Source organism: Falco biarmicus, chromosome 6 (assembly GCF_023638135.1).
Source record: "Falco biarmicus isolate bFalBia1 chromosome 6, bFalBia1.pri, whole genome shotgun sequence".
NCBI lineage: Eukaryota > Metazoa > Chordata > Aves > Falconiformes > Falconidae > Falco > Falco biarmicus.
This window is the reverse complement of record NC_079293.1, coordinates 79,518,215-79,545,957: the sequence shown is the minus strand read 5'-3', so window position 1 is coordinate 79,545,957 and position 27,743 is coordinate 79,518,215. Positions and strand designations below refer to the sequence as shown.

The 27,743-nt window shown below is 43.6% G+C and overlaps 1 protein-coding gene across 2 annotated transcripts; it reads left to right on the top strand.

Moving 5' to 3' along the window:
• On the top strand, positions 1-27,364 carry CAPN9 (calpain 9). Of its 2 annotated transcripts, XM_056343653.1 has the most exons (20): positions 1-214; positions 4,760-4,829; positions 5,272-5,390; positions 6,011-6,144; positions 6,735-6,903; positions 8,438-8,521; positions 8,776-8,861; positions 10,670-10,747; positions 15,177-15,337; positions 16,040-16,197; positions 16,857-17,065; positions 17,657-17,693; positions 19,224-19,304; positions 19,827-19,884; positions 20,451-20,515; positions 22,843-22,911; positions 24,304-24,382; positions 25,052-25,168; positions 26,197-26,255; positions 27,045-27,364. In XM_056343653.1, the coding sequence occupies exons 1-20, from the start codon at positions 2-4 to the stop codon at positions 27,069-27,071; spliced, it is 2,073 nt and encodes a 690-aa protein (XP_056199628.1). In that variant the 5' UTR covers position 1; the 3' UTR covers positions 27,072-27,364. The 2 variants fall into 2 exon arrangements, with proteins under 2 accessions (XP_056199628.1, XP_056199630.1); XM_056343655.1 differs by lacking the exon at positions 10,670-10,747.
• The last annotated feature ends 379 nt before the right edge of the window (positions 27,365-27,743 follow it).

The following is a 27,743-nucleotide window of genomic DNA, read 5'->3' as shown; positions in this document are numbered from 1 at the left end:
CATGCCCTACGTGTACCAGGACTCGAAGCCAAGGCCACCGGCACTGCCCGGGGCTGCACGCACCACCCACAGCTCGGGGAAGACCTACGAGGAGCTGAAGCAGGAGTGCCTGCACAGGGGCGTCCTCTTTGAGGACCCCGACTTCCCCGCCTGCAACTCCTCTCTCTTCTTCAGCGAAAGGACACCTGTCCCCTTCATCTGGAAAAGGCCCGGGGTGAGTATGCCGCTGCATTCTCTCCTTCCATCCTACCAAAAGCCAGACACCGCTGCGCTTTGGGATCACATCAAACGCATGGCGTGTTCATGGAGACAGAGACCAAGCGCAGGAGGAGACCCTTCCCACCACCCACAAAGAGCTCAAGCTGTGGGACAAAAAGGGTTGGAAGGCTTCACCCCATTTTTCGGATGTAGCTTGTTGTATAGGCACACTTCATGCATATGTATTTATGTACATGCATAAACAACCTGTAATCAGCCTTCTCTGTTATGTTATTGCCAAACAAAAGCAACGCTAAGATGAAAGTAAGAGCACATGCGAGGAATTAAGGATCAAATGCATTACAATGATGTTCTAGCTATGTAAGAGTCAAGTGTTGTTGAATGTACGAAATTAATAATTAAGGTTAAACTTAAAAAAAATCAAACCTTTTAACTTCTAGAGTCTGAGACTCTTATACTTGCTTGCTTCCATGGTGAAACACTGAGAGATTACAAATACATGCCATGGTTATTGAGCTATTCAGCAGTAGCCAAGGGCTTGATGAGTATCTCTTAATGCATCTTGCATAACAATCATTAATAACACAGCAAGAGCCTGAAGCTTCACTAGTCACATGCTCTCAGATCACAAACCCAACATCGCTCCAGGTTCCTTCTCCTCACTTAACTCTGTAACTACTAGCCAAAGAAAACTTGTGTCTACATTTATTTCTTTGCCAGTGACTGATGTTTATTCTCTTTTTCTTCATAGTCTGAAAGCTTCTCCCTTAGTAGAGCACTTTCCTTTGGTGACACTGATACCAAGGAAGAAAAAGAACAAAATAAGCTTTTGGCTTAACTTAATCCACATTGATAGGCATTCAAATGCCTCAGCGACTGATAATTAACATAGTGCCACTACAGAGCAGAATTAAATCTACTACTCTTGGACAAGTTTCAGCTATGAAAAAATAAGAGATCCCTACACATGGTATGTGCAGCCCCCATAGGCAGCGTTGCCTGCCTTGCCTACCTGTGCCCCAAAAGCCGGGTGGGCTGTGGGGCTGCCCCCCAGCACAGCATGGAGCTCTGGGGCTGAGATGCTTTTGGTGTGGCGGGGCATGAAAAATGCAAGTGCCTGTGACACTAAATCAGAAAGAATGGTTTTCCTTTGGCAGCCATTAGGTGCTAGTCTGTCTTGTTTTCCATTTGGGGCTTCACAATAGTTAAACTTCACTGCAAAATGTGACCAGGAGCAGCTGAGAGCTTGTGTGTGGTACCCAGGGACAGCGGAGAGCAGTTCTGTCTGTCATAGTTGTCACAGTCTTCTTCAGGAACTTTGTACACTGAACTGGAAGCATTTCCAGGATGAGTAAGTTACCTGAAATAGTATCTGCTTTTCTTTACACTCCAGTTCCCACCATGCAAGAAGGTGAACTATTGTGAGCTGCAGAATGAGAAATAAAGCTCAGGGGAGGCTGAGAGGGTGTGTAAGGACAGGGGTTTAGTTATGCTTTTCTCTGGCTCCTCAGCACTTAAGCTAAATCAGTTTCATCTCTGTCACCCATCAGGAACAGCAGCAAAACAGAGGCACTGTAACACCATTTCAAGTGAACATTTTACTTTGCCAGTGGGATACAGGCCTGGAGTGTGTGCCAGGTTAGCTGCTGTGGCTCAGCTAGCAAAGTCGTGGTGCCAGAGAGGGCGAGCCCAAGAGCACAGCCTCTGTGTAGGGTACCTGTGTTCAAAGCGCTTTTCACGGTGACTGGCTTTTACTGTCTCTATTTTACAATAGCTTGGATGTAGTGTAGCACAATACATGCAGGGCCAAATAATATTAGTCTTCAGATTTACACTCTGTTAGAGTTTTACCTTTATTCATGAGAGCAGAGAAGGCTTTCTCGTTATTTTGACATGCATATACCTGCAATGTATACACGTTTGTATGCAGTGTGAATGAGACCCTCAGCTAGCCCTAATCTGTAAATTTCCCACTGCAACGTGAGCTACGTGGATCCACACCAGATGAGTAGCTCTTCCTACATAAATCTTAAGTGCTCTAAGATTCAAAAAAGATATTTAGTGATTTTGTCTAGCCATTCCTTTCATTACAAATTAAACCTTTGGAACTGTACCTTATTAAAATTTTAGAATAATCTGAAGACCCTTTTGTCATTGTATTTCCCCTTTTGCCTTCCCTTCTTAATTTATATCTAAATTCAGCTCCTGGGATAAATTTAACAACTCAGTATCTGGGAAAGTTAGACATATAAGTTGAAGAATGAAAGAAAAAAAGAAAAAAGAGGAAAGACAAATGTGTTTTACCAATGCCAAATGAGTCTATGGTCTACAGAAGGAGGTAAGAAGGAAATTCTCTTAATATGGACAACCACTGGCAACTGGTATGACAGGTACTGTATGCTGGAACCAGACAGAGAAATGTAATCACAGGAATGAGGCCATCTGAACAGCCTCAGCCTGCCTTAGGTCTCCACGTACCCCCCCTACCAATATGAGAGGCACAGGGGAAGCAATTTGTTTTCTTTTGAGACTAAAGAAACACAGCTTTGATGTAGCATCAGGAGAATCATCTCTCTGAGGGCTGCGCATCCTTAATTCTAAGTAATATCCTTGTGCAGGCAAATCCTTGAATTACTGAATGCTGTGTGTGTATGCAAGATCCACCTCTGGGGTTTGTCTTTTAATATGATGAAAGCCCTGATACACATTATCATACCATCCAGTCTGAAAATTCCTTTAAAATTAATATTTTTCTAACATCCACTTAAAAACTGCAGAACAGTTTTCTTACGTGTAGCAGGGAATATGGCACAGGTCCACTCAAAATCCTTTCAATCCTTTTCATTGATTTTTCTAAAATTATTATTTGTTTTCTTTACACATAGGAGATTGAAGATGTTTTTCCATATGTCAGTTGTAGAGCTGTGCAATAAGCAATGAGCCATGAATCTAATGTTCAGGCCCACATCAGTGGAAAGGTTTTTTTATCTTGTCCCTTGCTAACACACAGAGTTTCTTGGAAACAGCTAAATACAGTCCTTGCCACAAGAATTCTGTTTCCCAGGAGCAATGGTGCTAAAAAAAAGGCATATTATTAAAGATCAGCTACTTTATCAGCTGTTGTTATATTAATGTCTAAAGGCAATGATCTGTGTTTTTTATTGTTCACGTCCAGTCCCTACAAGACTGAGTGTATTTAACAAGCAGGAGGAGCTGCTGTTTGATTTCCCTTTGCTCCACGAACCAGGGGCACACAGTGCTGCAGTACCTCCTCCCCAGGGCACCTGTGGCTAAGGCACAACGTGGCCACTGCCTCCTCCCCAGCAAAGGCAAACAAAAAATAGGCAAACCAGCTTCCTCCTGATTATTGCCTCTGCAGGGTGAGCGTTGCAGGAGCAGAGCTGGTTCTTTACAGAGAGTGTCCTGGCTCCAGCAGTGGCCAGCAGCAGATGCTTCAGCAGTAAGTGCAAGAAGCCGGCCACCACTATCAATATCCTTCCCTGATGGCCTCACAAAATGCGGTGATATGAACCAAAAGCAACTCCGTTTCCTTCTAAGCAGACGCAGGGGTTAAATGACTAAATGTGTTATTCTATTTCCCTCTCCACCCCACTTTAGGTTTGGGGTTTTTTAAATTTTTTTCCAAGTTTCTACTGCTTAGGCAGAAGGGTCTGCTTCATGCCATAGGACCTGCACTAACTACCAGGTCAGGCTGATCAACTACAGGCGTATACCTCTAGTGATATATTAGATACCCTCCTCCTTTTTCTATTCAGTTCAAACAGTTAAATTCAATCTACAGTTCACAGGAAAGGGGAGAAAAGAGAGAGGAATTCCTGCCACATTTATTGGCTTACCACTGTAATTTTTCTATCCAGCTGTGGTGTTAGTAATTGAACTAAAACATGCAAATGGATGCTTGAGGATTGTTTTAATGCCACCACGAGCACCAGTCCCTCCGGCCTCTGAGAACACAAGGGTGGGTACTGTTACCTCCTCTTAGAAATTAACTGTAAAACAAACAAGGCTGGAGTCTACCTTTGTTGTTTGCTTATTTGAGGAGGAAATGGTCCTATGATTGTCAGACATGATATGCTGCAAGTATTATGGTACAGGTAAATAAAAGGCTTAATAATGCATTTAAAGGTAAATTGCCAATTTTAGTTTTTCTAATAATTTCAGGAAAACAAACAAACAAAAATAATAAAAAAGAATTAACCAGGGTTGTAATCTAACATTGAGATTTTGGACCAGGTTGTGCCATGATATTTTAACAATTGCCTACAGATGAATAAAGAATGCCAGCCTTTCATTAACAGCTAACTAATTAAAAAAAAATGAGTAGAGTTGATTTTATAATTGCTCTACAACCGTAATGAATTAGCAAGGATTCCCCACCTAGTGTTTTTGTGGTGGCTACACTGTTGCAGGATAATATAGCTAATGTAGCACACACTGTGCTGCAAGTCTGGGCTCAGAGTGATGGTGGTATTTTTCTGGCACATTCTAAACCGTTTCTGCATGTCTCCTACTCTCACAGGACATTGTCAAAGACCCCAAGTTTATCCTTGGAGGAGCCACAAAAACTGACATTTGCCAAGGGGATCTTGGTGAGTGATTCCCCCGGGTGGATGCATTAATGCCCATACCCTGTGAGGAGCAGCAGGAATATCCTCATACGAGGGGATGTTGCCCCTCCTGAACTGGTGGGAGCAGTGAAGCTGGACGTACCGCCAGCCCTCACTTCTTTGGTAGCATCCTCCCACCTGTGCCAGGGACCATCCTGGTGCCGTGGGATTCAAGATCAGGGAAGGATCTCCACTTGAAGGTACTGTGAGCCCAAGGGAGCCTTTTGTCTACCAGTACCTCCAAACTGCAGCACAGTCTGCTCTGGCCAGGAAAGGGACATGCTTCCTGGGGGCACAGGAGCTGCCTTGGATTTCAAAACGGGTGGCAGCTAACTGCCATAACAACTCCTCTGCCCCCTACACCACCACCTTCTCCTCCTGAAGAAAAGAAAATGAGGGATTTTTCCCCCTTCTCAATTCACAGGTGACTGCTGGCTATTGGCAGCCATAGCTTCTCTCACGCTGAATGAAAAAACACTAGCAAGAGTGGTGCCACTGGATCAAGATTTTGGGCCAGATTATGCCGGAATATTTCACTTCCAGGTAAGATAAACTTCTGGAACAGCATGAGCATATTTCTGTCATTACATGTCATGGACTATTTTTCAGTGGGGTTGCCAGTCCTTGCAGAGGAGACATTGGAAAAACAGGGATTACCGAGTTTACACTGTTGTTTCTGTTTTGAGAAGCAACCTAGAGGGTTATGTCAGCCTTCCACAGGCATGCACATAGCCACTTCTACTCTGTGAAGAGATATATGGATTTATAACTAATTTCTAATTTTCCTGGGCACACAAGCCTCACTTAGGATATAAAGCCTTAAAGGAGTCGGACTAGGATCTGAATGTGTGTATCTTAAAGGTGTCTTGAATCATGTGGTGACTACTTGTGTGGATATATGAGAGATGTTATCCAGACAAGGAGCTACAGTACAGCTCTACACTTTAAGCCTTAGTCTTTCTTAAGATAAGAAAAGACTTTTTCTTCTTCCCTTCCTTCGGAGCAGCCTAGCATTGTATAGTGGGAACAGATGATTTACATATGACTTCTAATCTGGCCTATGATTGTCACTAATTTAGGATTAGAAGTGCTGGGACACCAGAGTCTTATGCCTAGGAAATGACATGCTGTCAGCAAATTCACGCCCCATCCTTTCTAAATAGTTTTGGCAGCACAACGAGTGGCTGGATGTCGTGATCGATGACCGATTACCCACCTTCAAAGGCCGGTTGGTTTTCCTGCACTCAGCTGAACGCAACGAATTTTGGAGTGCCTTACTAGAGAAAGCCTATGCCAAGTAAGTCACACTGCGCATACATAATTTGCTATTTGTACATACAGTATTCACAACTCGAGTGAACGGCTGTTATCCAGTATTTTTTCTTGGTGGTGGTGGGTTTTTTTTGCATTTGCTGCTGCCCTAATCTAAAGATGTTACATCTATCTCTGGTCCGACTTCCAGCACATCATTAGATACAAGCCCAGCTAATAGCAACAGAGTTGGATCAAAGCCTGAATCCTGCCATTTTTCTGTTGAGACTTCAATTGATAGTTTTGGCTAACTGTATTTTTAAATCATTTTTTAATTATTTGGCAGGTAGCAAATCACTGACAGTGATACTCGGTCCTTGCCAGCCTGACAACTGGCACTAAAGAAAAAAAAGCCTCAGGCTTTAAGGATATGGAGAAATGAATGAATTAAAAATTCAGTTAACAAGGAAAGCAGAGTAATCCCAATGGTCCTCCCATATATCCTGGGTACATTCTGGGGTACTTCTTTTGATTTCAGTGCCGTTGCTGCAATTTTACACCCATGTGAGAAAGCTCTCAAGCATGGGTGCCTTCAAAGTTTTGAAAGCACATCTCACATCAGCATGTCTTTTCCAGGCTGAACGGCAGCTACGAGGCTCTGAAAGGAGGCAGTACAATAGAAGCCATGGAAGATTTCACTGGGGGTGTAGGAGAAATGTACGAGGTCAAAAAGGCTCCTGACAACTTCTATGAAATCCTAGAGAAAGCTCTGAAAAGGTGCTCAATGGTGGGCTGCTCTATTGACGTAAGTAAGAACTGGGGTCTGGATTTCTCAGTTTAGTTTTGTGGTTTCTGCATTTTAAAAAAGCTGCTTTTAAAGACTGATTAAATTAATAACGAGTAAATGGATATGCTCTTAACTCTGCAAATAATAGCTATGAACTGATAAATACGTAATATTAACGTAGTCCTTCATACCGTTCTTAAAAAGAAAAGAAAAATATTCATCACTTTTCAGCAGTTGACAGCCATTGTATTTAAGGCAATGACGATATGAGTATGAGCACTCAGTGAGTGAGCTGTATTTCCTGACTTATTTGGTCACTTAGCATTAAAAATGGCCATAGCTTCTTGAGGACTTACTGGTTCCAGAGACTATAAAATTGTTGTTTTTCAGCCCTGAATTCTGTAACAACACCTGTGGGGACTTGGGGGACTCAAGACAGTTTTCAGGATCAACACATTTATTTGTAGACAGGGGCTAGGGATTAAGGTATGTCAGGTTTATCCCTCCAGAGACTAAAACCTTCAGCTTTCCCAGACAAAATGTTGCTGGTGGGGAGCACCTGCATAGGTTACTTAAACTGCTCTGCCAGTGTGTCTGACCCAGGGTAAAAGGAGCCATCTTTGGCTTTCTGGTGAAAAACACCTGAGCTGCTCAACAGCAAGAGCGAAAGCCCTGCTGCTGTTCCTTGGTGACTGTGCTCAGCGGGAAAGGCAGTTCAGAATCAAAAGTGTGCCAGGTTTCTCCACCAGAATGAGCAGCTGCAGAAAAAGGCTTCAGAGCAAATGAAAACTCCCACCAAGCACAAAATGTTTAATTTCCCTTTCAGGCACTTGTAACAAAGGCAAAGGAAGTGCCCAAGCTGGGGTCTGCTCAAGACCCCCATCATCGAACATTTGGCCAGGCTGAGGGAGACCTCTCGTCTCAAACCAATTGCTTGCTTGTCTGAAAGCAAAGCTTTTCCATGAACACTTTTACTCAAGACTGTGCCCTCAGCTTTGGGGTTCAGTGTTTTTGTTTCCTGATTTGAGTTTCCCTTTCTCTCCTGATGAGCTTCTGCTGCTTGCAAAAACTAATTAAATATTTCTTGAACTATAGAGGGAGTATGATACTCAGCTGGCTGATGGGACCCCTTACTGCCATCGTTGCTCCATCAGTGTCTTCTTAAAAGAAACGAGACCATATCAACACTTGATCTCAGTCTGAGAGCACCTTTTCCCACTTCTTAGCTGACATGAACTACATTTGCATGGGAGTTAAGACTGAGATCCCAGAAACGTAGATGATGTTGATACCTTCTCTGCCCCTGTGATGTTGTATTTCAGTCTGAAACTATATTATTTTCCCTCTAAGTGGACAATGTTTAAAAAAAAAATAATAAATCCTGTTCTGTCCTCAAAGGACATCACATTGCCCCATCACTGTATTGAGCAGACAGACAAGTTCCCTTTTCATAGTACTGGTTAGCCACTGACCTCCCACCTGATGCTTGGAAGGGACCACGTGGCACCACTTGCTGTCTCACTCAGATTCACACTTTTTTTCCCATTTTCAGACCAGCAGTGCTGCAGAGTCAGAAGCCAAAACCCCCTTTGGCCTTATAAAGGGCCACGCTTACTCTGTGACTGGCATCAGTGAGGTATGTTCAGCAGTGTGGGGCAAGGAGAGACCTGGGGGAAAAGATAAGGGAGTGCCCCCCACCCTCAGGTGACATGGGGTGTTATTCTACTGGAATTATCCAAATTCCCATCCATCCTTCCCTCCCACATCTCCTGTAGCAGTCTGCACCTTTCGCCCAGCTGTTAACACTAGCTGGTCCAGCCTCTGCAGACTGAGAAGTCCTGCTCCCTAGCTATTGACATTTGGTATTTTCTTTATTTTGTTTTTCCCCAGGTGAGCTATCGGGGCCGGCAAGTGCAGCTCATAAGGATAAGGAACCCCTGGGGAAATGTGGAGTGGAATGGCCCTTGGAGTGACAAGTGCGTGTGCTGTCCCATACACACTGGCCTTGTGAAGGCCAAATCCCAGCTGCTGCTGCGCAGCTAGCTTTCTGTAGCCCCAGCTATTCCACAGAAAATTAAATCAAGGGTTTGCACATATCTAGCAGTATTACTACCATACTAACATGGCACTCTCAGTATTTTCAAAGCTGCTCAACTATGGGGACATTGCAAATTTAGCCCCCAAAATCTGGCAGTAGCAGAAATTTTGCATTAATATAAATGGGATAAGTTTTAGACAAGTTTAGATAAGTTTTTAGGAGAAATTAGACATTTGGGATGATTATTTGTTTATTTTTTTGCAAGCCTGTTGCTGTAGTGCTTGTAACAACATTCATACTACACCTACTGCAGATAAGCTGGAAACTGATATTGTATTACCCCCTGTAAGTAGTTTATGAGCCTCTAGTTGCATTTATTGTTCTGGGTTACTAAACATGTCAGGAATAGGCAGAAACCTTACAGGTTATATATGAACATTAAATGAGACCCTCTTCATGTGGTACCCACTAAAGTTGTGGAAGGACCCAAAACCACAACAGGGTTGGTCTGAAAACCAGTCTGGTTTTACTACTGAAGGTAAACAAAGAACAAATAATACAAAAGAAAAAGAAATTACATAGTAAAAAACAACACTGCATTCCCTTCCCCCCCCTCCCCCTACACTTCTCAATATATTTTTGCAGATATTCAGGGCTTCATTTTTGTTTCACTTTCTTCTACTAAGTTAGGGGTTTTTTTAATTCACACAGATGTAGAAGAGAGGAGCTGTAACCGGCCTGTCCCTTTAAAACTGTTGAGACACAGCCATCTGTCGGACTGCTATGAGTCCCCATCCTTAACATGACTCAGGAATAAATGAAATATTTCCACATCAGCTATAATCTTTTGTTATCTTGAAAAAGAAAATAGGGATAATTGGCATATATAATGAGTGATTAAATCTAAAAAAAAATTGAGAGGTTGAGATCAGGACAGGCATGTGTCAATTTGTGCTGTTCATTGGGAAGGCTGTCGCTGCAAAGCAGAGCTCCGATTCTGCACCTGGGAGGTTTCCTGGAACTCAAGATGCAGGGGGGCTCACAGGTCAACACAGGAATCTGTTGCCGTTTCACAATGGTTCCTGTAATTACAAAGCTCAGCACAAGGTGCCTGCTACTCCCAGTTTATGTCAAATTGGAAATACAGTAGGGCATTTCCAGCTGTTCCAAAAAGCTGTATCAGACTTTTGTTTGGTTTTGATCTGCTACCTCTGGAGTTGTAGGGGTTAATGACAGGAGGCAAAGACTTTACCTGGAACCCCAGTTACTCCAGCAAACAGGGGAAAGAGTCTATTTGGTTCCCATTGACTCGATTTTGAAGGAACATCTGGCCATAAATTACTGACAAACATAAAAAGGGAGATGGTGCTACAGATGGAGAACAGATTTAAGGAGGGATGTGACCTACCAAAATCTTGAGGTTTACCAATAACCCTATTATGCCCAGTCCCAACAACTGACAACAGTCCCAGCTCCGAACGCAGGCAATAACTCACACAGGACTACAGAGCAGCTTTGGGATCTTTGGCCTGGTCCTGCTTCCAGCTACGTTAGTTGGGTGTCTGTGACCATGAGTGATAGCAGGATTCACAAAACCTCTTAGACACATCTGTGTTTGTGTGAGCCACTCAAATAAACCACAACTGGAAGGAGAACAGCCTGTTGCTGTGCCCAGCCAGTCATTCTGAGCCAGAGAAAATTAATCACCACATACCTGTAGTAAAACCTGGTTTTGTTTTCTTGCAGCTCTCCAGAGTGGCATTCAGTCAGCCTGTCAGAGCAGAGACGCCTATCTCAGACAGCACTGGATGATGGAGAGTTCTGGTAAGCCACAGGTTTTTAAAGTGTGTGGCTTTAGTCAGAAATCAAGGTGCAGGTGGCCAAAACGAGCAATAAGGAAGAAGTCTGTGTGAGGAAATGCTCTGTTTCTGCTCAGGAGAGATCAGGTAGAATGCTCATTTGGTTTTCTATGTGTTTCATTTGTGCCCATGTCTATTTTAATAACAAAAGGTATTTTAAAAGTCAGCTTAGTTAATAGAATAAACATATTTCAAATACTGTGTGTCTGCCATGAAGGTAACACCCTTTAAATCCTTGCCATGAACCAAGGGAGGCTCTACAGAAGGGAGCGATGTATCTTCTGTATCACCTATGAAATGCCTTCAAGGTTGATGCTAGGCATACAATGGAAGGGAAGGACATCCCGAGAAGCAGTGGTACTTGTTATGGAAAGTAAAAGAACACCAGGATCTGTGTGAAATGATGGAAAATTTCAAGAAAAAATGAAATTAAATGGGAAAAAGAAAATGCGGTGGAAATTGCTTTAGAAGTGTGAAGTGTTCTTCATGCCAAATTCACAATCTCAGACAGAGCAGATGGCTGACTTGCACATGATTCCCCTCCGTATCAATGGTGCTGTGCACTACTGACAATGTGTCTAGTCACATTTTCTAGGGCCAGATGCTCATCTCTTTTACACAGAGGTAAATCTAGAGACTTACGCAGTGGAGCTATTCTAGATTTTTCCCGGAAGTTAAACCAAAGTTCAGCTTTAGGCCTGAAATGTGATTTGAGATAGACAATGCAGCACATTGCTCCATAAAATGATTTACCCTAAACTTTGATAACTTTGGAGGGAAGTATATCCAATAGCTGATCTATTTCTTAAGTATTTTTACATAGGATATTTTGAGTTATTTTCCTACTGACATTGCAAATGCAGTAGGGCATTTCCAGTTTTTCCAAAAAGCTTTTTTGGTTTGGTTTTTTGGTTGGTTGGTTTGTTTGTTTTTTCGTTTTGTCTGGTTTTGACCTGGCTACAGCTGGAGCTTGTGGGGTGAATGAAAAGGAGGCAAAGACTTTACCTGAAACCCAAGTAACTCCATTAAGTCTCTCAATACCAGGGCATGACTTAAATCCTGACTGTGTAATGGAGGTACAAGTGTGCAACTAGGCATCAAAGGAGCAGTGAAATTGATTAAAAAGTCATCTGTCCAACAGAGCTGAGCTGACAAGTAAGTCCTTGGAAGGCCAATAAAAATTAATGAAGTTGGGAATATCCAGACAAATGTTGGCTTTCCTCATCCAGCATCTCAGCCATTCAGAGCAGAAACAAAAGCCATTGGGACTGAAATTTCTGCTGAAGGGGTTAAGTGGACAAAAATCATATGCATAAGGAAAGAAATGCTTCCAAAACCAGCCAGGCAAGTTTGATACCAGCTAAACCCTCCACCCAGTCCATCAGACTTATTTCTCCTAACACCTTTTGACTTCTGTGTATTTCTCTAAGGAGTGTTTGCCTCTTTGCCCCCTTGTAAGCCACACCTTGATGGTTTCCCCATCAGGCTTCACATACAGACTTTACATGTGCAATAATGTGATGTATCCCTAAAGACATTAAAAAGGTCAGATGAGGAAAAAGATGAACACAGCTGCTTCTCTCCAGCTTTCAGTTTGCTCCTACTGTGGTTCTTGCTGATGCAATTTAGCTGAGGAGATGGCAAATGAGGTATATTCCTGCTTCTGCAGCTGAGGACCTTCGGCTGGTCTATTCAGCACTTGGCTTGCCTCCCTGGAAAGCTTGGGTAATCTTTATGAGGTGCTTTGAATTCTGCTGCTAGAAATAGTGAGCAGCAAAGTATTTAGGTCTTCAAGGGTTCAAAACATGATCTCAATGACATGCATTATTATCTTTGGGATTAGCAAATAACATAAGGTGCAATGGGGCTCCTCTCCTTGTTGAACACAACCAGTTTTTACTGAAGTAGACTTCAGTTTTACAGTCACCGAGCCCTTTGGGCTGTCTGGAAGCTGAAAGACAGCCTAAGAAACCTACTATGCACTCATGAACAACTTCTTTAACTGTGCTGCAGGTGTTGGACCCAGCTCATTCCATGTGCTGACTGCACACAAAGCAATGGTCATTTCTCCTACACAGGCTCATTTCTGTTAAACGAAAGAGAAGAAAGTAGACATATACCTGTTTGTTCTCGTGTATTGTGTTAGACTTCATCAGCAAGGGAAATCAGATCAAAAACTATGAAACATTTAAAGCAAGACAGGTGTCATAACATCAGAGTGTCTTCAGTCAATGCAAAAAGGCAACACAACTGTAGAGGACAACATGGGATAAGGCAGTCAAGGTCAGAAACGTCATCTAATAAGACCTTTTGTCCCTTTTGCTCTTTGAATTTCTGAGAACTGAAGAAAATCTTCATGACGATATGCTGAAGGCTGGCTGACCTCATTAATTACACCAAAGATATGTTGGCTACATATTAGTCGTTCAGTCTGGTCCAGATGCTTCTACTCAATGTGAAGAAGGCATGCTGCTATTGGCTAAGAAACCAGCTTCTCACTCACTCTAGTCCCTTCCCTCCCAAAATCAGAGGGTCACAGTCTTCTCTTCCCTTCACCAGTACAAATCCAGTACAGTCCTAGGGAAGTCAGACCAGGTGTTTTACCTCTTAGGAGCCAAATCTGATCTATAAAGTGCAACTCCTTCATCAGCTTGGCAGTATGTTTCCAAAGAGCCCAAAATTGCATAGTGTGGCCAGGAAACCAAGCCACTTGGAGATAGATTTTGCTGTGCTGCACCTGCTCTAGTGTACTGAGCATCAAAGTGAGAATCAGCCGTGCCTAGGGTTAACAGCATGTAGGAATAGCCAACAAGAAAGAGGATAGGGCTCAGGAAATCAAACCCTGCTGTTTCTTCCCACACTGAGAACAAGTTGTAAAATGGCTCATAGCAAGTGTAAATTAAGACCACCACAGACATCTATTATTTATGCAGCAGAAAAATGGAGCTAGCTGTGTTTAGTTAACTACCCTGAGGACTAGCTGGGTCCTATCTGCTGCCACTGCCACAGATAAATGTGTGGTCTTGGAGAGATTTTGCTCTCCTGCTACTCCATTTTGTTGCTAAGCATCAGACACTGGAGGAAAAGGATAGTTATAGAAGTTAGTGTTAGGGAGGAGATCCATTTCTGTACATTTTTTCTATGGTCCGTGGAGAGAGAGGGGCTCTTACAGATAGTGATTGAGAGCAGAGGACACACCTGGGTGCTAGATCGCCCTCAGGAAGGTCTAATACCTCTACTCTTTTACAGAGGGAAGTTCTGCCTATGAAGGCTACCCTCAGTCTTAGAGCATACGGGCCTCCCGTCCTTGCAGCGCCCACCTTGCAAGCTGCTTTCTCTTAGAGAGCTTCCCTGCTCTGTTTCTTTTGCCCAAGGCTGCACACCATGCCCAGTGGTGCCTGGCTGTGACTGTCCCTTCGCTTGGCTGTTTGCTCAGTCCTGAACACCAGGCTCCTTGGCTAGCAGGGCTGTTGGTATCTCTTTGCCCTTTTACTTGCTGGACAAAATCACATTGCTTATCTGCTTCTTGGCACGCTGAGCAAGCTAATTTCAACCAGCCCAGCCTAGCAGCTCAAAACCACCCATATTGTGGCATTTGCTTCCTCCTTCCCATGGCCATGTATATGTATCCACCTTGGATATAAAATATATATAGCGCAATCTATGTGACACAGTAGCAGGCCGAAGTTTCTATACCACCTTCAAGGGCAGGTTGGAGCCACCACTCAAGTTGGAACACAATTTTTAGCTCTTGTGTTTGGTGTATGTTTTTGCTAGGACGAGGTTCCAGGCACCCATGAAGGAGGGGAGGGTGAGCAATTTGAGCCTAGGCACCTTAGCAGAGGCCCAAATGGGACTTTAACTGCAGTGTGGACAGGTTAACCATGCCATGGCTTGGCTAATCCATCACCATATGTCCCCTGTACTGCTGGCACGCAGCTGGCATGGAACACACTGCTGATTTGTAAGCAGACTTAGCTCCTGCACAGATGTCTGCCATCCTTTGGTGGCTCTTCAGCAATATAGATGCAGCCATTAAGGCCAGGATGGTGTTGGTGAAGTAACTCTTTTCACCATAGGCTTTGTGCCAGTGTCGCTTCTTTCCATCTTATACTCAATCGAAATTGAATAAAATCAACAGTTATAGTATAAAAAGAAAGGTGTAAGAGATATCAGAAGGAGACCCAGACAATAAGGTTGCTTGTGTTTTACACCACAGTGAGCAAGAGCTAGCTTCTCCCCTGGTGCACTGCACTTGTCCATGGTCACTGAAACTATTCAGACCCACGTGAGCTGGTGATCTGGCCCTAGGACTCTGGGGAGTAAAGACTTCTGCTGGACAACCTTCACTGGAGTGAATGACTGCTTGTTCCTTCTCACGTCTTTTCACTCAGGATGAAATTTGAAGACTTCAAAGTGCATTTTGATAAAGTTGAGATCTGCAACCTGACTCCGGATGCCCTGGAAGACAGCACTGCCCACAAGTGGGAGGTGACCATCCACCAAGGGAGCTGGGTCCGGGGATCCACTGCAGGAGGATGTAGAAATTTTCTAGGTAAAGACACGCTGCTTTGAAAATGAGAAGCAGGCACTGAAGTCTTTACCCACCCTCAGCCACCTCTCCTGTTACCCCATAGCCAGAATTGTGGGTGCAGGCCAGGCCAGCTGAGTCTCAGCTAGCAGGAACCAGCCAAAAGGAAAAACGTTCATATGGTCCAACTTGAGGCTTTGCGGTAAAAAAGCTGCTTTCTTTGCTCTCAAGTTTGTTGGATCTGATTTGCCTCTCATTTACATTTGCATGATCAGGACTAGCTCCAAATAACTCACTGAAACTGCAGCAGTAAGTGTAAAATGAGACAAAAATCCAGTTCAGCCAGCATGTTTATGTGGCTCCGAAGTAGTGACATGGATCTGAACTGTGTTACTCCGGTCTGGCACCAGCACTATGAGATCATTGTAGCTATGTACTTTTAACAAAATCCCATCTGACAACTTTATTTAAACCATGGTAACTTAATAAAGTATCAGCCCTAAAATCTTTTCTACACCTAGTTCCATGAAGGACTTTGGGATTTGGCTTGTTTTCTGCACAGCTTAGTGGAAAGAAGCATGACAGCTAATGGAAAAACTAAATTTGAGCAAAACCTCAGCTCAATTGTCCTTTTTGTCTTCTTTTTTTTTTTTTTTTATTAGTAGTAGTGGTGATGGTATTATTATTCTGAGGAAATAAACTCTCTGGTGTTCTTTACATTGGCAGAGACTTTCTGGACAAATCCACAAATCAAGCTACATTTGACAGAGAAAGACGATGGACAAGATGACTGCACATTCATAGCAGCACTGATGCAAAAGGATCGCCGTAAACTCAAGAAGCTTGGTGCTGAAATGCTAACCATTGGCTACTCTATTTATGAGGTACTTTATTACTTTTACAGTGCAGTAGCCACACTATCAGTATTAGCATCTTTCTCTGAGTTTGTACCCCTGTCAGTCATCATGTGGTTTTAGAGCCCTTGCTCTTAAAATAATCTCAGTTGCATTGAGCTCCATGGAGAATTTTGATGTGGTCGGCATGGAGCCCTCTCAGAGGAGGATTTAGGAGTCCCTACAGGGCCATGGGTTATCAGGACAGACTCCTCAGTCCCATGATTCTGTCATCCATTGCCTGGCTCCCCGAGAGGGGGTGTTGCTCCTTATGAGCCTCTTGGGGTGCATCACACACAGGAGTGCCTGACCCTGAGCGAGGCTGGGATTGGCAAATCTGTTGTCACTGCTCTGTGACACCCTGTCTGAGACGGTGATATATAATGGTGAGGAATGTTTAAGCAGCAAGACAATGTTCTAGCATCCTCTTAGACTGCCTTATGGGCAGGAAAGGACCACCAGCAATAGGTCCTTGCCATAAGGTGGGAGCTAGGTTGCTGTGAGCACCTGGGTGAAGGGATCAGAGTCAGGGTCACAGCCAGGGGAGAGGTTTGTGCCAGGCAGACTTTGGCTCTGTGACTGGGAAAGGGGCAAGCATGGCCCCCAGCACACCCCAGACAGTGCAATGCTGCCTTTGTTTCCACTCTTAGAACCCTGGCAGAGACGGACACTTGGGCAAAGACTTCTTCAGGTACCACCCCTCCAAGGCCAGGAGCAAAACCTACATTAACTTAAGGGAAGTATCTAACCGATTCAAGCTGCCGCCAGGAGATTACATTCTTGTTCCGACCACATTTGAGCCACACCAGGAGGCAGATTTCTGCCTGAGGATTTTCTCTGAGAAGAAGGCCATCACCGAGTAAGTCAGCAGTGAGCCCTGGTGCTCACCTATGCATGGGGCTGTGGCTGCTGCGGACAGTTTGGCTGCTGGGCACCCATCCCTACAGCAGAGCCCTGGCAGGGAAAGCTCCTGATGGCTTGCTTTTGCATTTGCCCATTTTTGCTAAACCTGAGGAAACAGGGCTTGCCATGGTGAATCTGGTGGAAGCTTGACAAGGAAAAGTTGCTAGCTGCCTGGTACTGTTCAGGAATCTGTGAATGCGGCAGTGTTTGTTTCCTCCCAAAGTTTATCCAAATGACAAATTTATCTTAAAAAAGGGTATTGAGGAAAAAGTGAGTTCACAATGAATAAAGAATGAAATTAATTCCTGAGCAGACAGCATGCACAGCTATGCCCTCCCTGAGTCCTGCTTAAAGACTGCTTTAAGGGCTTATACCAAAATTTAAACAGTGCAAATATCTGATTGTCTGATGAATTTTATCTAAACTTAAACTGTTCAGTAAAAAATGCAGTTTTATCATTCACCTCTGGAAAATGTAATAAGCAAACTTTCACCCTAGGCAGATGTTGTATATCTTCAGATACCGAATAAGGTTTTGTTTTCTCCAGGGATCTAGATGAAAACGTTGCCATTGATCTCCCTGAGGTAAGTCCACAGAGTTAAAATAGCAAGAAAATAGCTCAGCAGAAGCCAGCACACACTGCTTTTACTGTCTTTGGCTAAAACACGTTCATTTCACAGGAATGTTACACAATTGCCAGCTTTGTGTATGTGACTGAAGCAGTCAGTTCTGCTGAATATGGTAAAAGAGCTGTATCAAAATCATAATTGCTATGCTTCTGCACTTGCTTCAAGGCAGTCGGCATCAGCCAGCACCAGAGGTGGCTATCAGCCACCATGGGTGGGCTGAAAGCCCAGCCGTTAGCACCTGGGAGGCACACGGCCATTCATACCTTTTAGAATTTTATTTATTATGAAAAAATAAGAGGCAAAAGAATGTCCACAGACCTACATTCGTTTTGCATACAAATATCCTTATTTTGCTTAGCAGTATCCTCAGGGCTTAGGAAGGAATGCTTGATACATATGTGTGCCTACTGAAATGATTAAATTCTTTTTGTTTCTGAATGTCCTGGTCTGCCTGCTGAGCAGTAATTGCAGCTGAATCTGAGTCAGCTCCTGTTTAAGTGTATCCCTGCAAATAAGCCATTAATTGTGGTGTGCCTTCCCATGGAAACAAGTTAAGCCAGGTTCTCATGTGTCCCTCTTTACCGAAAGCTCTCCTCCGAGGACCAGCTAACAAGTGCATCTCCATTCCTGGGATCCCAGGGCCATGTTCAGTAGCAAGGTAAATCTGTTCCCCTGTCCCAGTACCATCAAGGGACTGCATCCAAACTTGTGCAGAAGGAAGTGAGGAACATATATACGGCCAAAAAAAAGTGTGAGTGGCCAAGCAGTGTCACCAGCGCCACTTTGGTGACAGTGCACTAAATAGCACCCATGTTGGCTCTTCTGTGGGTAGAGAAAACGAAGCTCAATTCTCTGCTTCCTGTGCTGTGCTGTTGCCTTCTTTTCCCCCATTTTTTTGGCCCAAGAGCTGCTCTCTGTTCACATGGTCATCCTAACTATAGCAGTGGCTCTACACCGTTGCATCTCTCTGCTCATCAGCGTAGACTGAAGCCTGGACTCTACACCCTTGTGAGGGCACTGAGGCACTGAGCTGGCAGCCAGCCAAAAGTGCATCCAGGCTCAGGATGGCGCTGAGTGATGTGCCAATGTGCACCCACCTCTGGCTGGTGCTCTCAAGAAGGGAGAGAGGTCCCTGGACGATGCCACTAGAATGAGCTCTGTAGAGCTGTGGTTGTGCATGGCCTGGGGAAGCAGAGTGGTGCAGGGGTGGGATGAGAGCAGTGGTGTTTTCCAGGATGGGTGCTCTTGGTTTTGACATAGCCAGGACAATGGCACACTACACAATCCCATGGGTGAAGGAAATGAGGAGGTGAGGCTCCCCTCAGACAGCTAGATGGTTGGGAGGCCTCAGGTCTAGCAGTGTTCGAGAGCATGTGTATCGTTATTTTAAGAGGTACTGTAGTCCCCTGATGCACTCAGGGGCTATGTGCAGGAGAAATGTCATGTTTTACAATTCTTACAATGACTTACGTGTTGATATTGCAGCCTCTAAACCCAAGCCCAAGCCCACAAGAAACGGAAGAAGAAAAGCTGTTCCAGGCACTGTTTGAGCAGATTTCAGGAAAGGTGAGTGAAAAACCCTTGTGGGCCACAGCAAGGTGTAGAAAGAGGGGACACACTTCTGCTCCCACCCAGGGCCAGGTGAAATGAAAATGACGCGTTTGGGGAGGAGAATGCGTAGTTGTAGTGTGTTCTTTGGGCACCAGATGTCACCACGCCTTGTGTCTAGATGCAGAAGAGGGCAGTCCCCGGTGAGCAAGCAGGTGGACCAAAGCTAGAGCTCAGGCTCTAGGGAAGCCTACCTGGTTCGGTGTCCAGCTGCAGTTTACTTTTCCTTGAATCAATGGTTACTGTTTAAGTTCTCCTTCAGACAGTCTTACGCACAGCAGCACTTTTGTATTTCGCCAGCCCTTTAGTGTTTAGCCTTTTTGGGGGTTTTGTATGGTTCTCTTTTCCTGAGTTGCAATAAAGTACAGATGGGTGATGTTTGTGCTTTCTGTGGTTTTTCTTATGTCTGATTAAAGAAGCATTCAAGTAACAGATGCTGCGGGGTTTTTTTTTTTGGTTGTTTTTTTTTTTTTACTTTAGGACATGGAGATAGCTGCGGAAGAACTCAAATATGTTCTGAATGCTGTATTACAAAAAAGTAAGTGCTCTAAGTTAAGGGCGGTAAAGAACTTTATAAAAGCTGCCATTAAATTCGCTTACAGGTGGAAAAATAAAAGCTGTGTTATGACTCCTGCCTGGTGTCCTCCAGCCAGCCAGTGCAGATCCAGGAAAGCGTCCATGATCTAACCACGAGCTTGCCCTGCCTCCAGCATGATCCATGCCAGCTCAGTGAGACCAGCTCTCCATTGCACTGCTGCTCTGCTGTGGAAAGACAGGTGCTGGGCTGAGACTTGTAAGACCTGAATGTGGTTCATCACCCTGCTACAGACCCTTTGTATAATGGGAAACCTGGTGTCCTCTGAACCTCATCTCCTCATACACAAAACAAGGACAGTATTTCCTGTCAGATCTTCAGTAAATACTTCTTTTGTCTGGACTGTGACTTCTCTATAGTAAGGGCTGTCTTCATCTTCCACCATACAGGTCCTCCTACGAGGAATAAGAGCCAGCTATCTCTGCTTATGAAAACCAGTTTTCTACTTTCAGTTTATAAAAGGCAGATTTACCCAATGACTTCTTTCTTATTATTGTCTTTTTTTTCAGCAAAGAACATCAAATTCAAGAACTTAAGTCTCATTTCATGCCGAAATATCATTTCTCTTATGGATGTATCCTTTCAAATACGTGCTCGTGAGGCTAAGTGAATAGTGAATGTAATTGTCCATAGCATTGGAACCTGTCATAGCAACCACCAGAGTTGAATGTGGTAATGTCGTGCCAAAACATTACCCAAAGAAAAAGATTATACGGAAGTTGTATCATGATTTTCATTCTAGAAATTTAGGGTTAGGAGCTTCAAGACAGACCTTTTTCTGCTGCAGACTTAAAGGTAGATGCTTTAATGCTGACCACTTTTAAAAGTAATTCTCAGATTACTTCTGTATAGAACAGTGCATTTTTCAAGCTGTGCTTTATTTGAAAAAGGTCTAGAAGAGATAGGTCAAGAAAGGTCTGTTGTCTGGAGGGTTAAATTCACCAGACAGGGTCAGAAATTAAGGTTCAGCAGAGTGTTGAAAATTACTGATATCAAAGCTGCGGTTATTTTGACAAGCAGACTAAAAGCTGGAAAATCTGGTCTTTCAGCTAGATCCTGGAACTCCAGGAAGCAGACAGGTGGGCGAGAGTTGTCTGTCCAAATTTAGGCATTTGTGGTGTAGGTGTCTACATCTAATCTGGCTTTCTAGACTTCCTTTGTAGATAGTGAAAAGGGTGGTATAATTATCATCCTGGATGCACCTAACTGTGAGGGATGCTAAATGGCTGCTCAGACATTAGGTGAGATGAATCACAGCCCTGGGTACTCCTCCACCAGATTCATCCTTTGCAATGTTCTGGTGCCTGTTGAGTTTGCTTAGCATGGCTTCTGCTCAGGTAGAGCTATTTTTTGCGGTGTGCTTTCCTGATAGACAATTTTGTTACACGTGAGACATAACAGGTACAGTCCTAACAAGGCCAGTATCTAATATTTGGTTTACATCTTGCTTGTTCAGCTTAGAAGCTCTTATCTTTTGCTTTTGTTGTTCCAGCCCATGACAGAGGTAACATCCTCTCAAACATTTCTAACAGAAAACCAAACCAGACAAAACTGTACCCTGTTAAAGCTATGTCCATAGCATTAAAATTCAGTGCAGATCAGTCACCATGCATATGCAATAAGAAACAGAGGACCAGTCCTAAATTTCCTCCCTTAAATACCAAGCTTCAGGAGGGAGCTGGTCCATGTTCTCGTCTCATCCTTACATGGTATTGGGACAGAGCCAGGGTGTGCACTTGACCCAGGAGCATGGCAGCAGTCCTAGGTTTACTATTTAGGATATAACTAAATAGTTTCCATGATTTGCAATGCTTCCAAGCAAATCTCTGCATAGTTTTGAATAAATGGGGAGACATCTCTTTGGAAGCACAAGGAATGCAAACACAACCATCTCACTCTGGACATGGTATTTGGAGCACAATGGAGGAGCAAAATGACATGAATGCAAACCCAGGTCAACACTGGCAGAGTCCCTGCCGTGTCACATGCCACTGAATTCCCTGGCTACAGTCACCATGCAGTGGCATGGAGCGAGGGCAAAGTTCTACATGACCCCAGGAAGAAGAATCTGGCTGGGTAAAAAGACAAACTTTTTGCAGCATGGGATCTGTGGGTGCCCTCCAAATGCCAACAGTGTAGGTGCTTCAGTAATGGCAGGCATTAGCTAGACCCCACTTGGCACGTTTTGACCTTTGTGAATGCTGACGGAGCTAGCGTCCATCTGAGCACAAGCTTTGTCCTGGCAAGGGAGATGGAAAGGTGAAGGCAAATGGGCCCATTCCTTGCTCAGCGTTCCAGAGCAAGTGCCCCGTCCTGCAAGTGAGCTGTGCTTGGGTGACATCAGTAACTCAGTAAAACAGGTATGAAGACCCTCACACTTCAGGGCAGGCCAGGCAAATCTAGTCGCTGCCTCTCAGACCCGCTATACAGACCTTTTTTTCAGGCCATGAAGACCAGACTTTGCCAACCTCACCCCACCACTCCCATTAATTTTTGATAGAGCCATTGCAACAAAGCGTGGTCTCTAGATAAAAATACTGAATAGCACACTGGTTGACTAACTCCTTCGAGTACAGTAGCAATTTGTTTGAATTAGGTAATTTAATTCTCTGAATCATTTATATCCCATTTACAACCAAAGCTCTTCTTGCCTTAGAACAATTTGTCTTTCTCCTGTGGAGCCTGTATTGCTCAGCTGTGTTTTTATATCACATAATGTTCCCCAAGTAGCACAGCCACAGCCATGACTGCACCTTATGAGCCATCCCAGTATTGGTTTCAGTGGCACCATAGGCTTTCCAGGCAACTTCACATTTTCTGCTTAAAGGAACAGTGCTGAGTAATTCAGACAGAATTTGGACTCTCATATAACAAATCCTTTTCCTTGATTCAGATTACCAGACTAGTGGCAACGGGAAACTGGAATTTAATGAGTTCAAAATTTTCTGGGAAAAAATGAAGAAATGGATAGTAGGTGACATTATTCATTGTATTTGTTTCTCCATTTCATTAGCTATTTCCTGCATAGTTTACTCTGTATGCGCAGACAAAAATGGAGACAGGAGTGTTTATAAGCCATGAGTTCTAACTCAAAACAACTGTTTTAAAAGTGTGGGGGCTTGTTTTGGATAGTCAAAGACATTCTTAGCTTTCCGTGATGCTAAACCATAATGGTTTTCTGGAAATAACAGAGATTTTTGTAAGCAAATCAACTACGTTTGGGATAAAAAATGTAATGGGCACTAATAAGCAAGCCAATCAAAATAAAACTTAAAGGAGTTTCCATTACTGCTGTTGTACGGAAGAAGAAACTGATGATTCATGACTAGTAGGAAACAATCATTTCCTAAGTCATTGCATTTCCATTATTGATTTCTCAGGAGTCCACTGTACTGAAGCCTGGGAAAGTGTTGATTCTAATTTTAAACACATTTCCATGGCAGTAAGAATAAGTAAGCTTGTAGAATCAGGCCACAGACTGAATAGTCAAATAAAGACATCATAATTGTTTCCTCATGGTCATTAATAGTTTCTTCTGAATCGATGCTTTCTCCAAGCATTCAAAATACGCAGTTCTCTGTTTCATGTCTAGTCCACCAGAAATGGCAAACACTTTTTCTGGGTAATAATGTCACATCGCTTTTAACAAAGGACACACTGTTTTTTAACAAGGGGGGCTTGAGAGATCCTTGTATCCTGTAGGAAGCTTTGCATGTATATTTGCTGGAAAATTTGAAGCTGGATGTGATGACAGCTCTAAATCACTCATATTCCAAGGGAGGCTTGTGTTTGTTGTCTCATTAAAATGATGGAATTTAACTCCAGTTTAATAATTACTTAATAATTAGGTCAAAATTCAAACCATTTGTACCAGTTCTTTTGGTTGTATCATGAATGTTGCTGTTTAGATCTTTTATACCTAGAAGAAAATGAGTAAGTGACAATCTTAACTTCTTGTTAAACGATTTGTCTCTAGTCTTCAGAATTATACAGATAAACAGAAAAAGAGATTAAGAGAACGTGTCAGTTAAGAGCTAAAAGACAAAGAACAATACATCCTTCCCAGATAAAATCACTTTTTAAGAAATCATGGAACATTTTATGAAAACCAACTCATTATTTTTTAATGCTTGGGTTTGGCAGTACGTTTAAGTTTCACAACAACCTATTCATATGACAAAGAGAATTGGGACCCAGATTTGCTCCTCGAGTTATAAAATCAGACTGTATCTAGACTAAAGTCTTGCCAGCTTTCTTAAATGCTTACGTTACACAGAGATAAACCCCTTGCCTTTCTATGCCATATCTGCGCTCCCTTTTGTATGCAAATACTGAGCTTTTCATGTGCTCCTTTCATAACAGAATATCTTTCTTCAATTTGACTTTGATAAATCTGGCTCCATGTCCTCCTATGAGCTTCGCAGCGCTCTTAAAGCTGCAGGTAAGACAAGCATCGCATTTTATCTGGGAAAGCGTTTGGGCAGATCGTCTGTGGGTGAAGGCGGCTGCAACCAATTATGCAGGCCAGGTACCCCTGAAAAGAGGGGAGTTCTAAACCCCAGAGAGGACTTGGGCACCTAGAGAGGACGTTAAGGGGACCAATTTTGCCCCAGATATCCCCAGCACTGCAGGGCAGTCAGAGAATGTTTACATTTTTATTGAACTCTGTTACAACAGGGCTGCACATGTGCAGGTTTAGACCCTGAAACAAACCACTTCGGAGTCTGTCTCTACTCAAGGGTCAGAGGAACAGTGAGCGAGCTGTTTGTTATACAGAGCAGTCAGTGCATTTGTATTTCATCACAAATTCTTTTCATTAAAGCTCCCAGTTTTGCAGAAATCCCTCCAAATTTCAAGGATACAGAATGGTCCCTCATACACCAAAAAGTGCATGGGCTAGACACTGCAGTGACTGCAAAATTTCTTGTTCAGAGTTTTTTATTCATTGCAAGCTTAAAGAACTTTGTGGCCAGATTGTTTTCTGGATGGGTGTGTGCCACAGAGTATCCTCCCATTAACTGGTTTTCAAGACTAGTTGGTAGAGGTCTGCAGATTCTTCCCCGGCCTACAAGGTTGCTCACTTTTCCTTTGTGCCTGTGTCATTGGGAAGGATACCAGCTCAACAACTACCTGCTGCAACTGGTTGTCCTCCGATACTCTGACGAACAGCTCCAGATTGAATTTGATGATTTTCTGAACTGCTTAATTCGCTTAGAGAATGCAAGTCGTGAGTATCTTCTTCCTCTGGAATTTCTTCTCCTTTGAAAAAAAAAAATGTTTCACTTTCGGCTACTGTTGAGCATATTGCACAATATCTGAGGTCAAGTGTGTACATGGCTAACAGAAAGGAGCTGCATTTAGCATTTGCTTTTAGGGTGGCTTTTCTCCTGTAAAGTGAAAAATGTTCTGCTGCTAATGGAAAATTTCCCCATGTGAAAAGAGCCTGCTTCATAAACTCTGCAGCAACATAGAAGGCATGTGAAGAATGCTGGCAAAGTCCGTGTTATGTTAGTTTCTTGTGGCTCACCCATGAGCTTAATTTGGGATCACAGAAGTTCAAGGTTCAAATATTGCTTGTGCCTAATGCAAAGGGATAATTGGCATACACGTGAACAGTTATCTCCTGTACATTTTACATAACTTTGCTTTTGGCTGAAGATATGGTGCCCTATAGCTCAAGGCACCCTAGGTGTCAGTTCATTTGTGCGCAGGTTCACTCTCGTTCCAGAGCAGCAGTAGTAGAGATAAGTAAAATGGCTGGATAAAAGCTGAAGGGTTCATTAGTGTGGCTCCAAATTCTAATCAAATGCAACTCTATGAGAAGCAAAATCAACTTTCTTCGCTGATTTTTTGGTTTGTTTTGTTCTTCTCTTCACTTTCTGGTTTGATCTGTGACAACAGAAGTAGTAAACTACCGAGAGGGAAAAGTTAAACAAGATATATAAAGAAAGGCAAATTGCTTGGCTTCATTTTGGAGTATCATCCGAATCCTACTGTTCAGCACACCCAGGGCACCCTCTTCCAGCCGAGTCCTGAAGTGAGACTTGCAGAAAAGCCTTAAGTCAGCCAGACATTGCCTCTTGCAAGGACTTTGCTTTGTCAGAGCAGCTACCACCACCGAGCAATCCGAAGTGATCCGCCTTTGCACCAGGCCCTCCCTCTCCTTGGCACGGCCACCCACTGTGGGATGGGGAGCTCATGTATGAATATGAATGAGGTGTATTTATAGCACTGGTGTCCTGTTTTTCATTTCAGGAGTATTCCAAGCACTGAGTGTGAAAAACAAGGAGTTCATTAACCTGAATATAGGCGAGGTATGAGCACAGCTTCAGAAACGCTGACAAAATGATGGGGCTTCTCTAGAGCTTTGTCCGCTTGTAAGAACTGGAGTATTTCTGCATGACACTTCAGGTGACATCTATGGCTGTGAGAGTGGAGGGGGCACCTGCAGGATTCAGCAGGGCTGGGATTTTACAGTGCATGCACTGATTGCCTCTCCTCCATGCTATTTCCTTCCTTCCTTGCCCTCTGGTGTATTGACAACTTCCCATCCCCCTTTCTAGATTCTCTGTTTTTTCCTTCCTCAGGTGCCTGCTCTTGATGGGGGAAAGGGGAACCAGCAGCGATTCACTGTCCCTGATTTGTCCCCCCGGGATCAAATCAGCCTCTCCTGTGTATGTCCATCATCTGCTTCTCACACTGCTCAGCACAGGCTTCTTATTTTCTTGTGCTCTCTTTGTCTCCTTGTTGCATATGTGCGTTGTCTCTCATTTTGCACTAACCCAAAGCTTCCTGGGGCAAGGCAGAATGAATTCCCTGGCAGAGTGTATGTGGGAGCCTGTGTGGACTGCTGGGATGCAGATAAAATCACTGCTGTTATCAGCATCTAGTGCTTGGAGAGCTCTGCCTCCTTCCCTCCAAGCACAAAAGCAAATGCTGGCTCAGGTCTCTCCTAAGGCAGGACACAAAAGTCAAGTAAGCAGTGGGGGGTTCAGAGTGAAGGCACTGCTTTTGAACATCTCTCTTCCATTAGGAGAAAGGGAGAGGAAGGGAGAAAGGCCTGCAATAATTTATTGTAAATTTGATCTTTCTTCCTGTATTAGTTTATCAACCTGGCAATGAACATCTGAAGAAGTCTGCCTTGGATTCTGGGAGCTTCTTGCAACATTGCTGCCGAGACTTCTGCCCCAGCAGCTGAGGTCCGCTTTGCATGCAAACATTACCAGGAGATTTCATGCAGAGAAATATACATGCTGCCCGTCCTTTCTGGTCTCCAGCCTTGTTGATGAGTTCAACAGTCAGATCACACTTTTGTTTTGGTTTTGGATCGGGCACACATGCCTCTCAAGCAGACTGAAACTGATGTCCCTGAGTGACCACAGGTTTTTATGAAATAGGATTGTATTTAATTTCAGCACAGCACGGACTACAGTGATTAGAAGTCTCTCCTGCTGCTTGGCTACAGATTACTGTAAGATGCTTTTGAAAATATAAGGTTGCATAAAACTTTGTTCAGTTTGGAATTTATTTCCAAGCATGCTGTTGGCTACATAACAAGTCCCCTTAGAACCATATGAATTGCAGTCTGGTGGACTGCAAATGAAGGAAGACTAGGGAATGTACGGATTAAAATTCATCCTTGAATATTTATGACAGAGGTCCCTGGTCCAGGTTTCCAAAGAAGGATGCTTAAGCTAAGGTTTGATATTCATCAGTAATTTAACTTAGGGAAAACTGTTGCATCTCACCTTTCCTTAGTCCTTCCTCTGCTACCCACAAGGTTCTTCTGCTACACACTTCGC

Excerpts from the sequence above, each read along its gene's own strand:
- CAPN9 (XM_056343653.1), top strand. The coding sequence starts at position 2 with ATGCCCTACGTGTACCAGGACTCGAAGCCAAGGCCACCGGCACTGCCC. Across the intron at positions 19,885-20,450 it reads GAATGCTGTATTACAAAAAA|CAAAGAACATCAAATTCAAG; the intron begins GTAAGTGCTCTA and ends CTTTTTTTTCAG. Across the intron at positions 26,256-27,044 it reads TTAACCTGAATATAGGCGAG|TTTATCAACCTGGCAATGAA; the intron begins GTATGAGCACAG and ends TTCCTGTATTAG.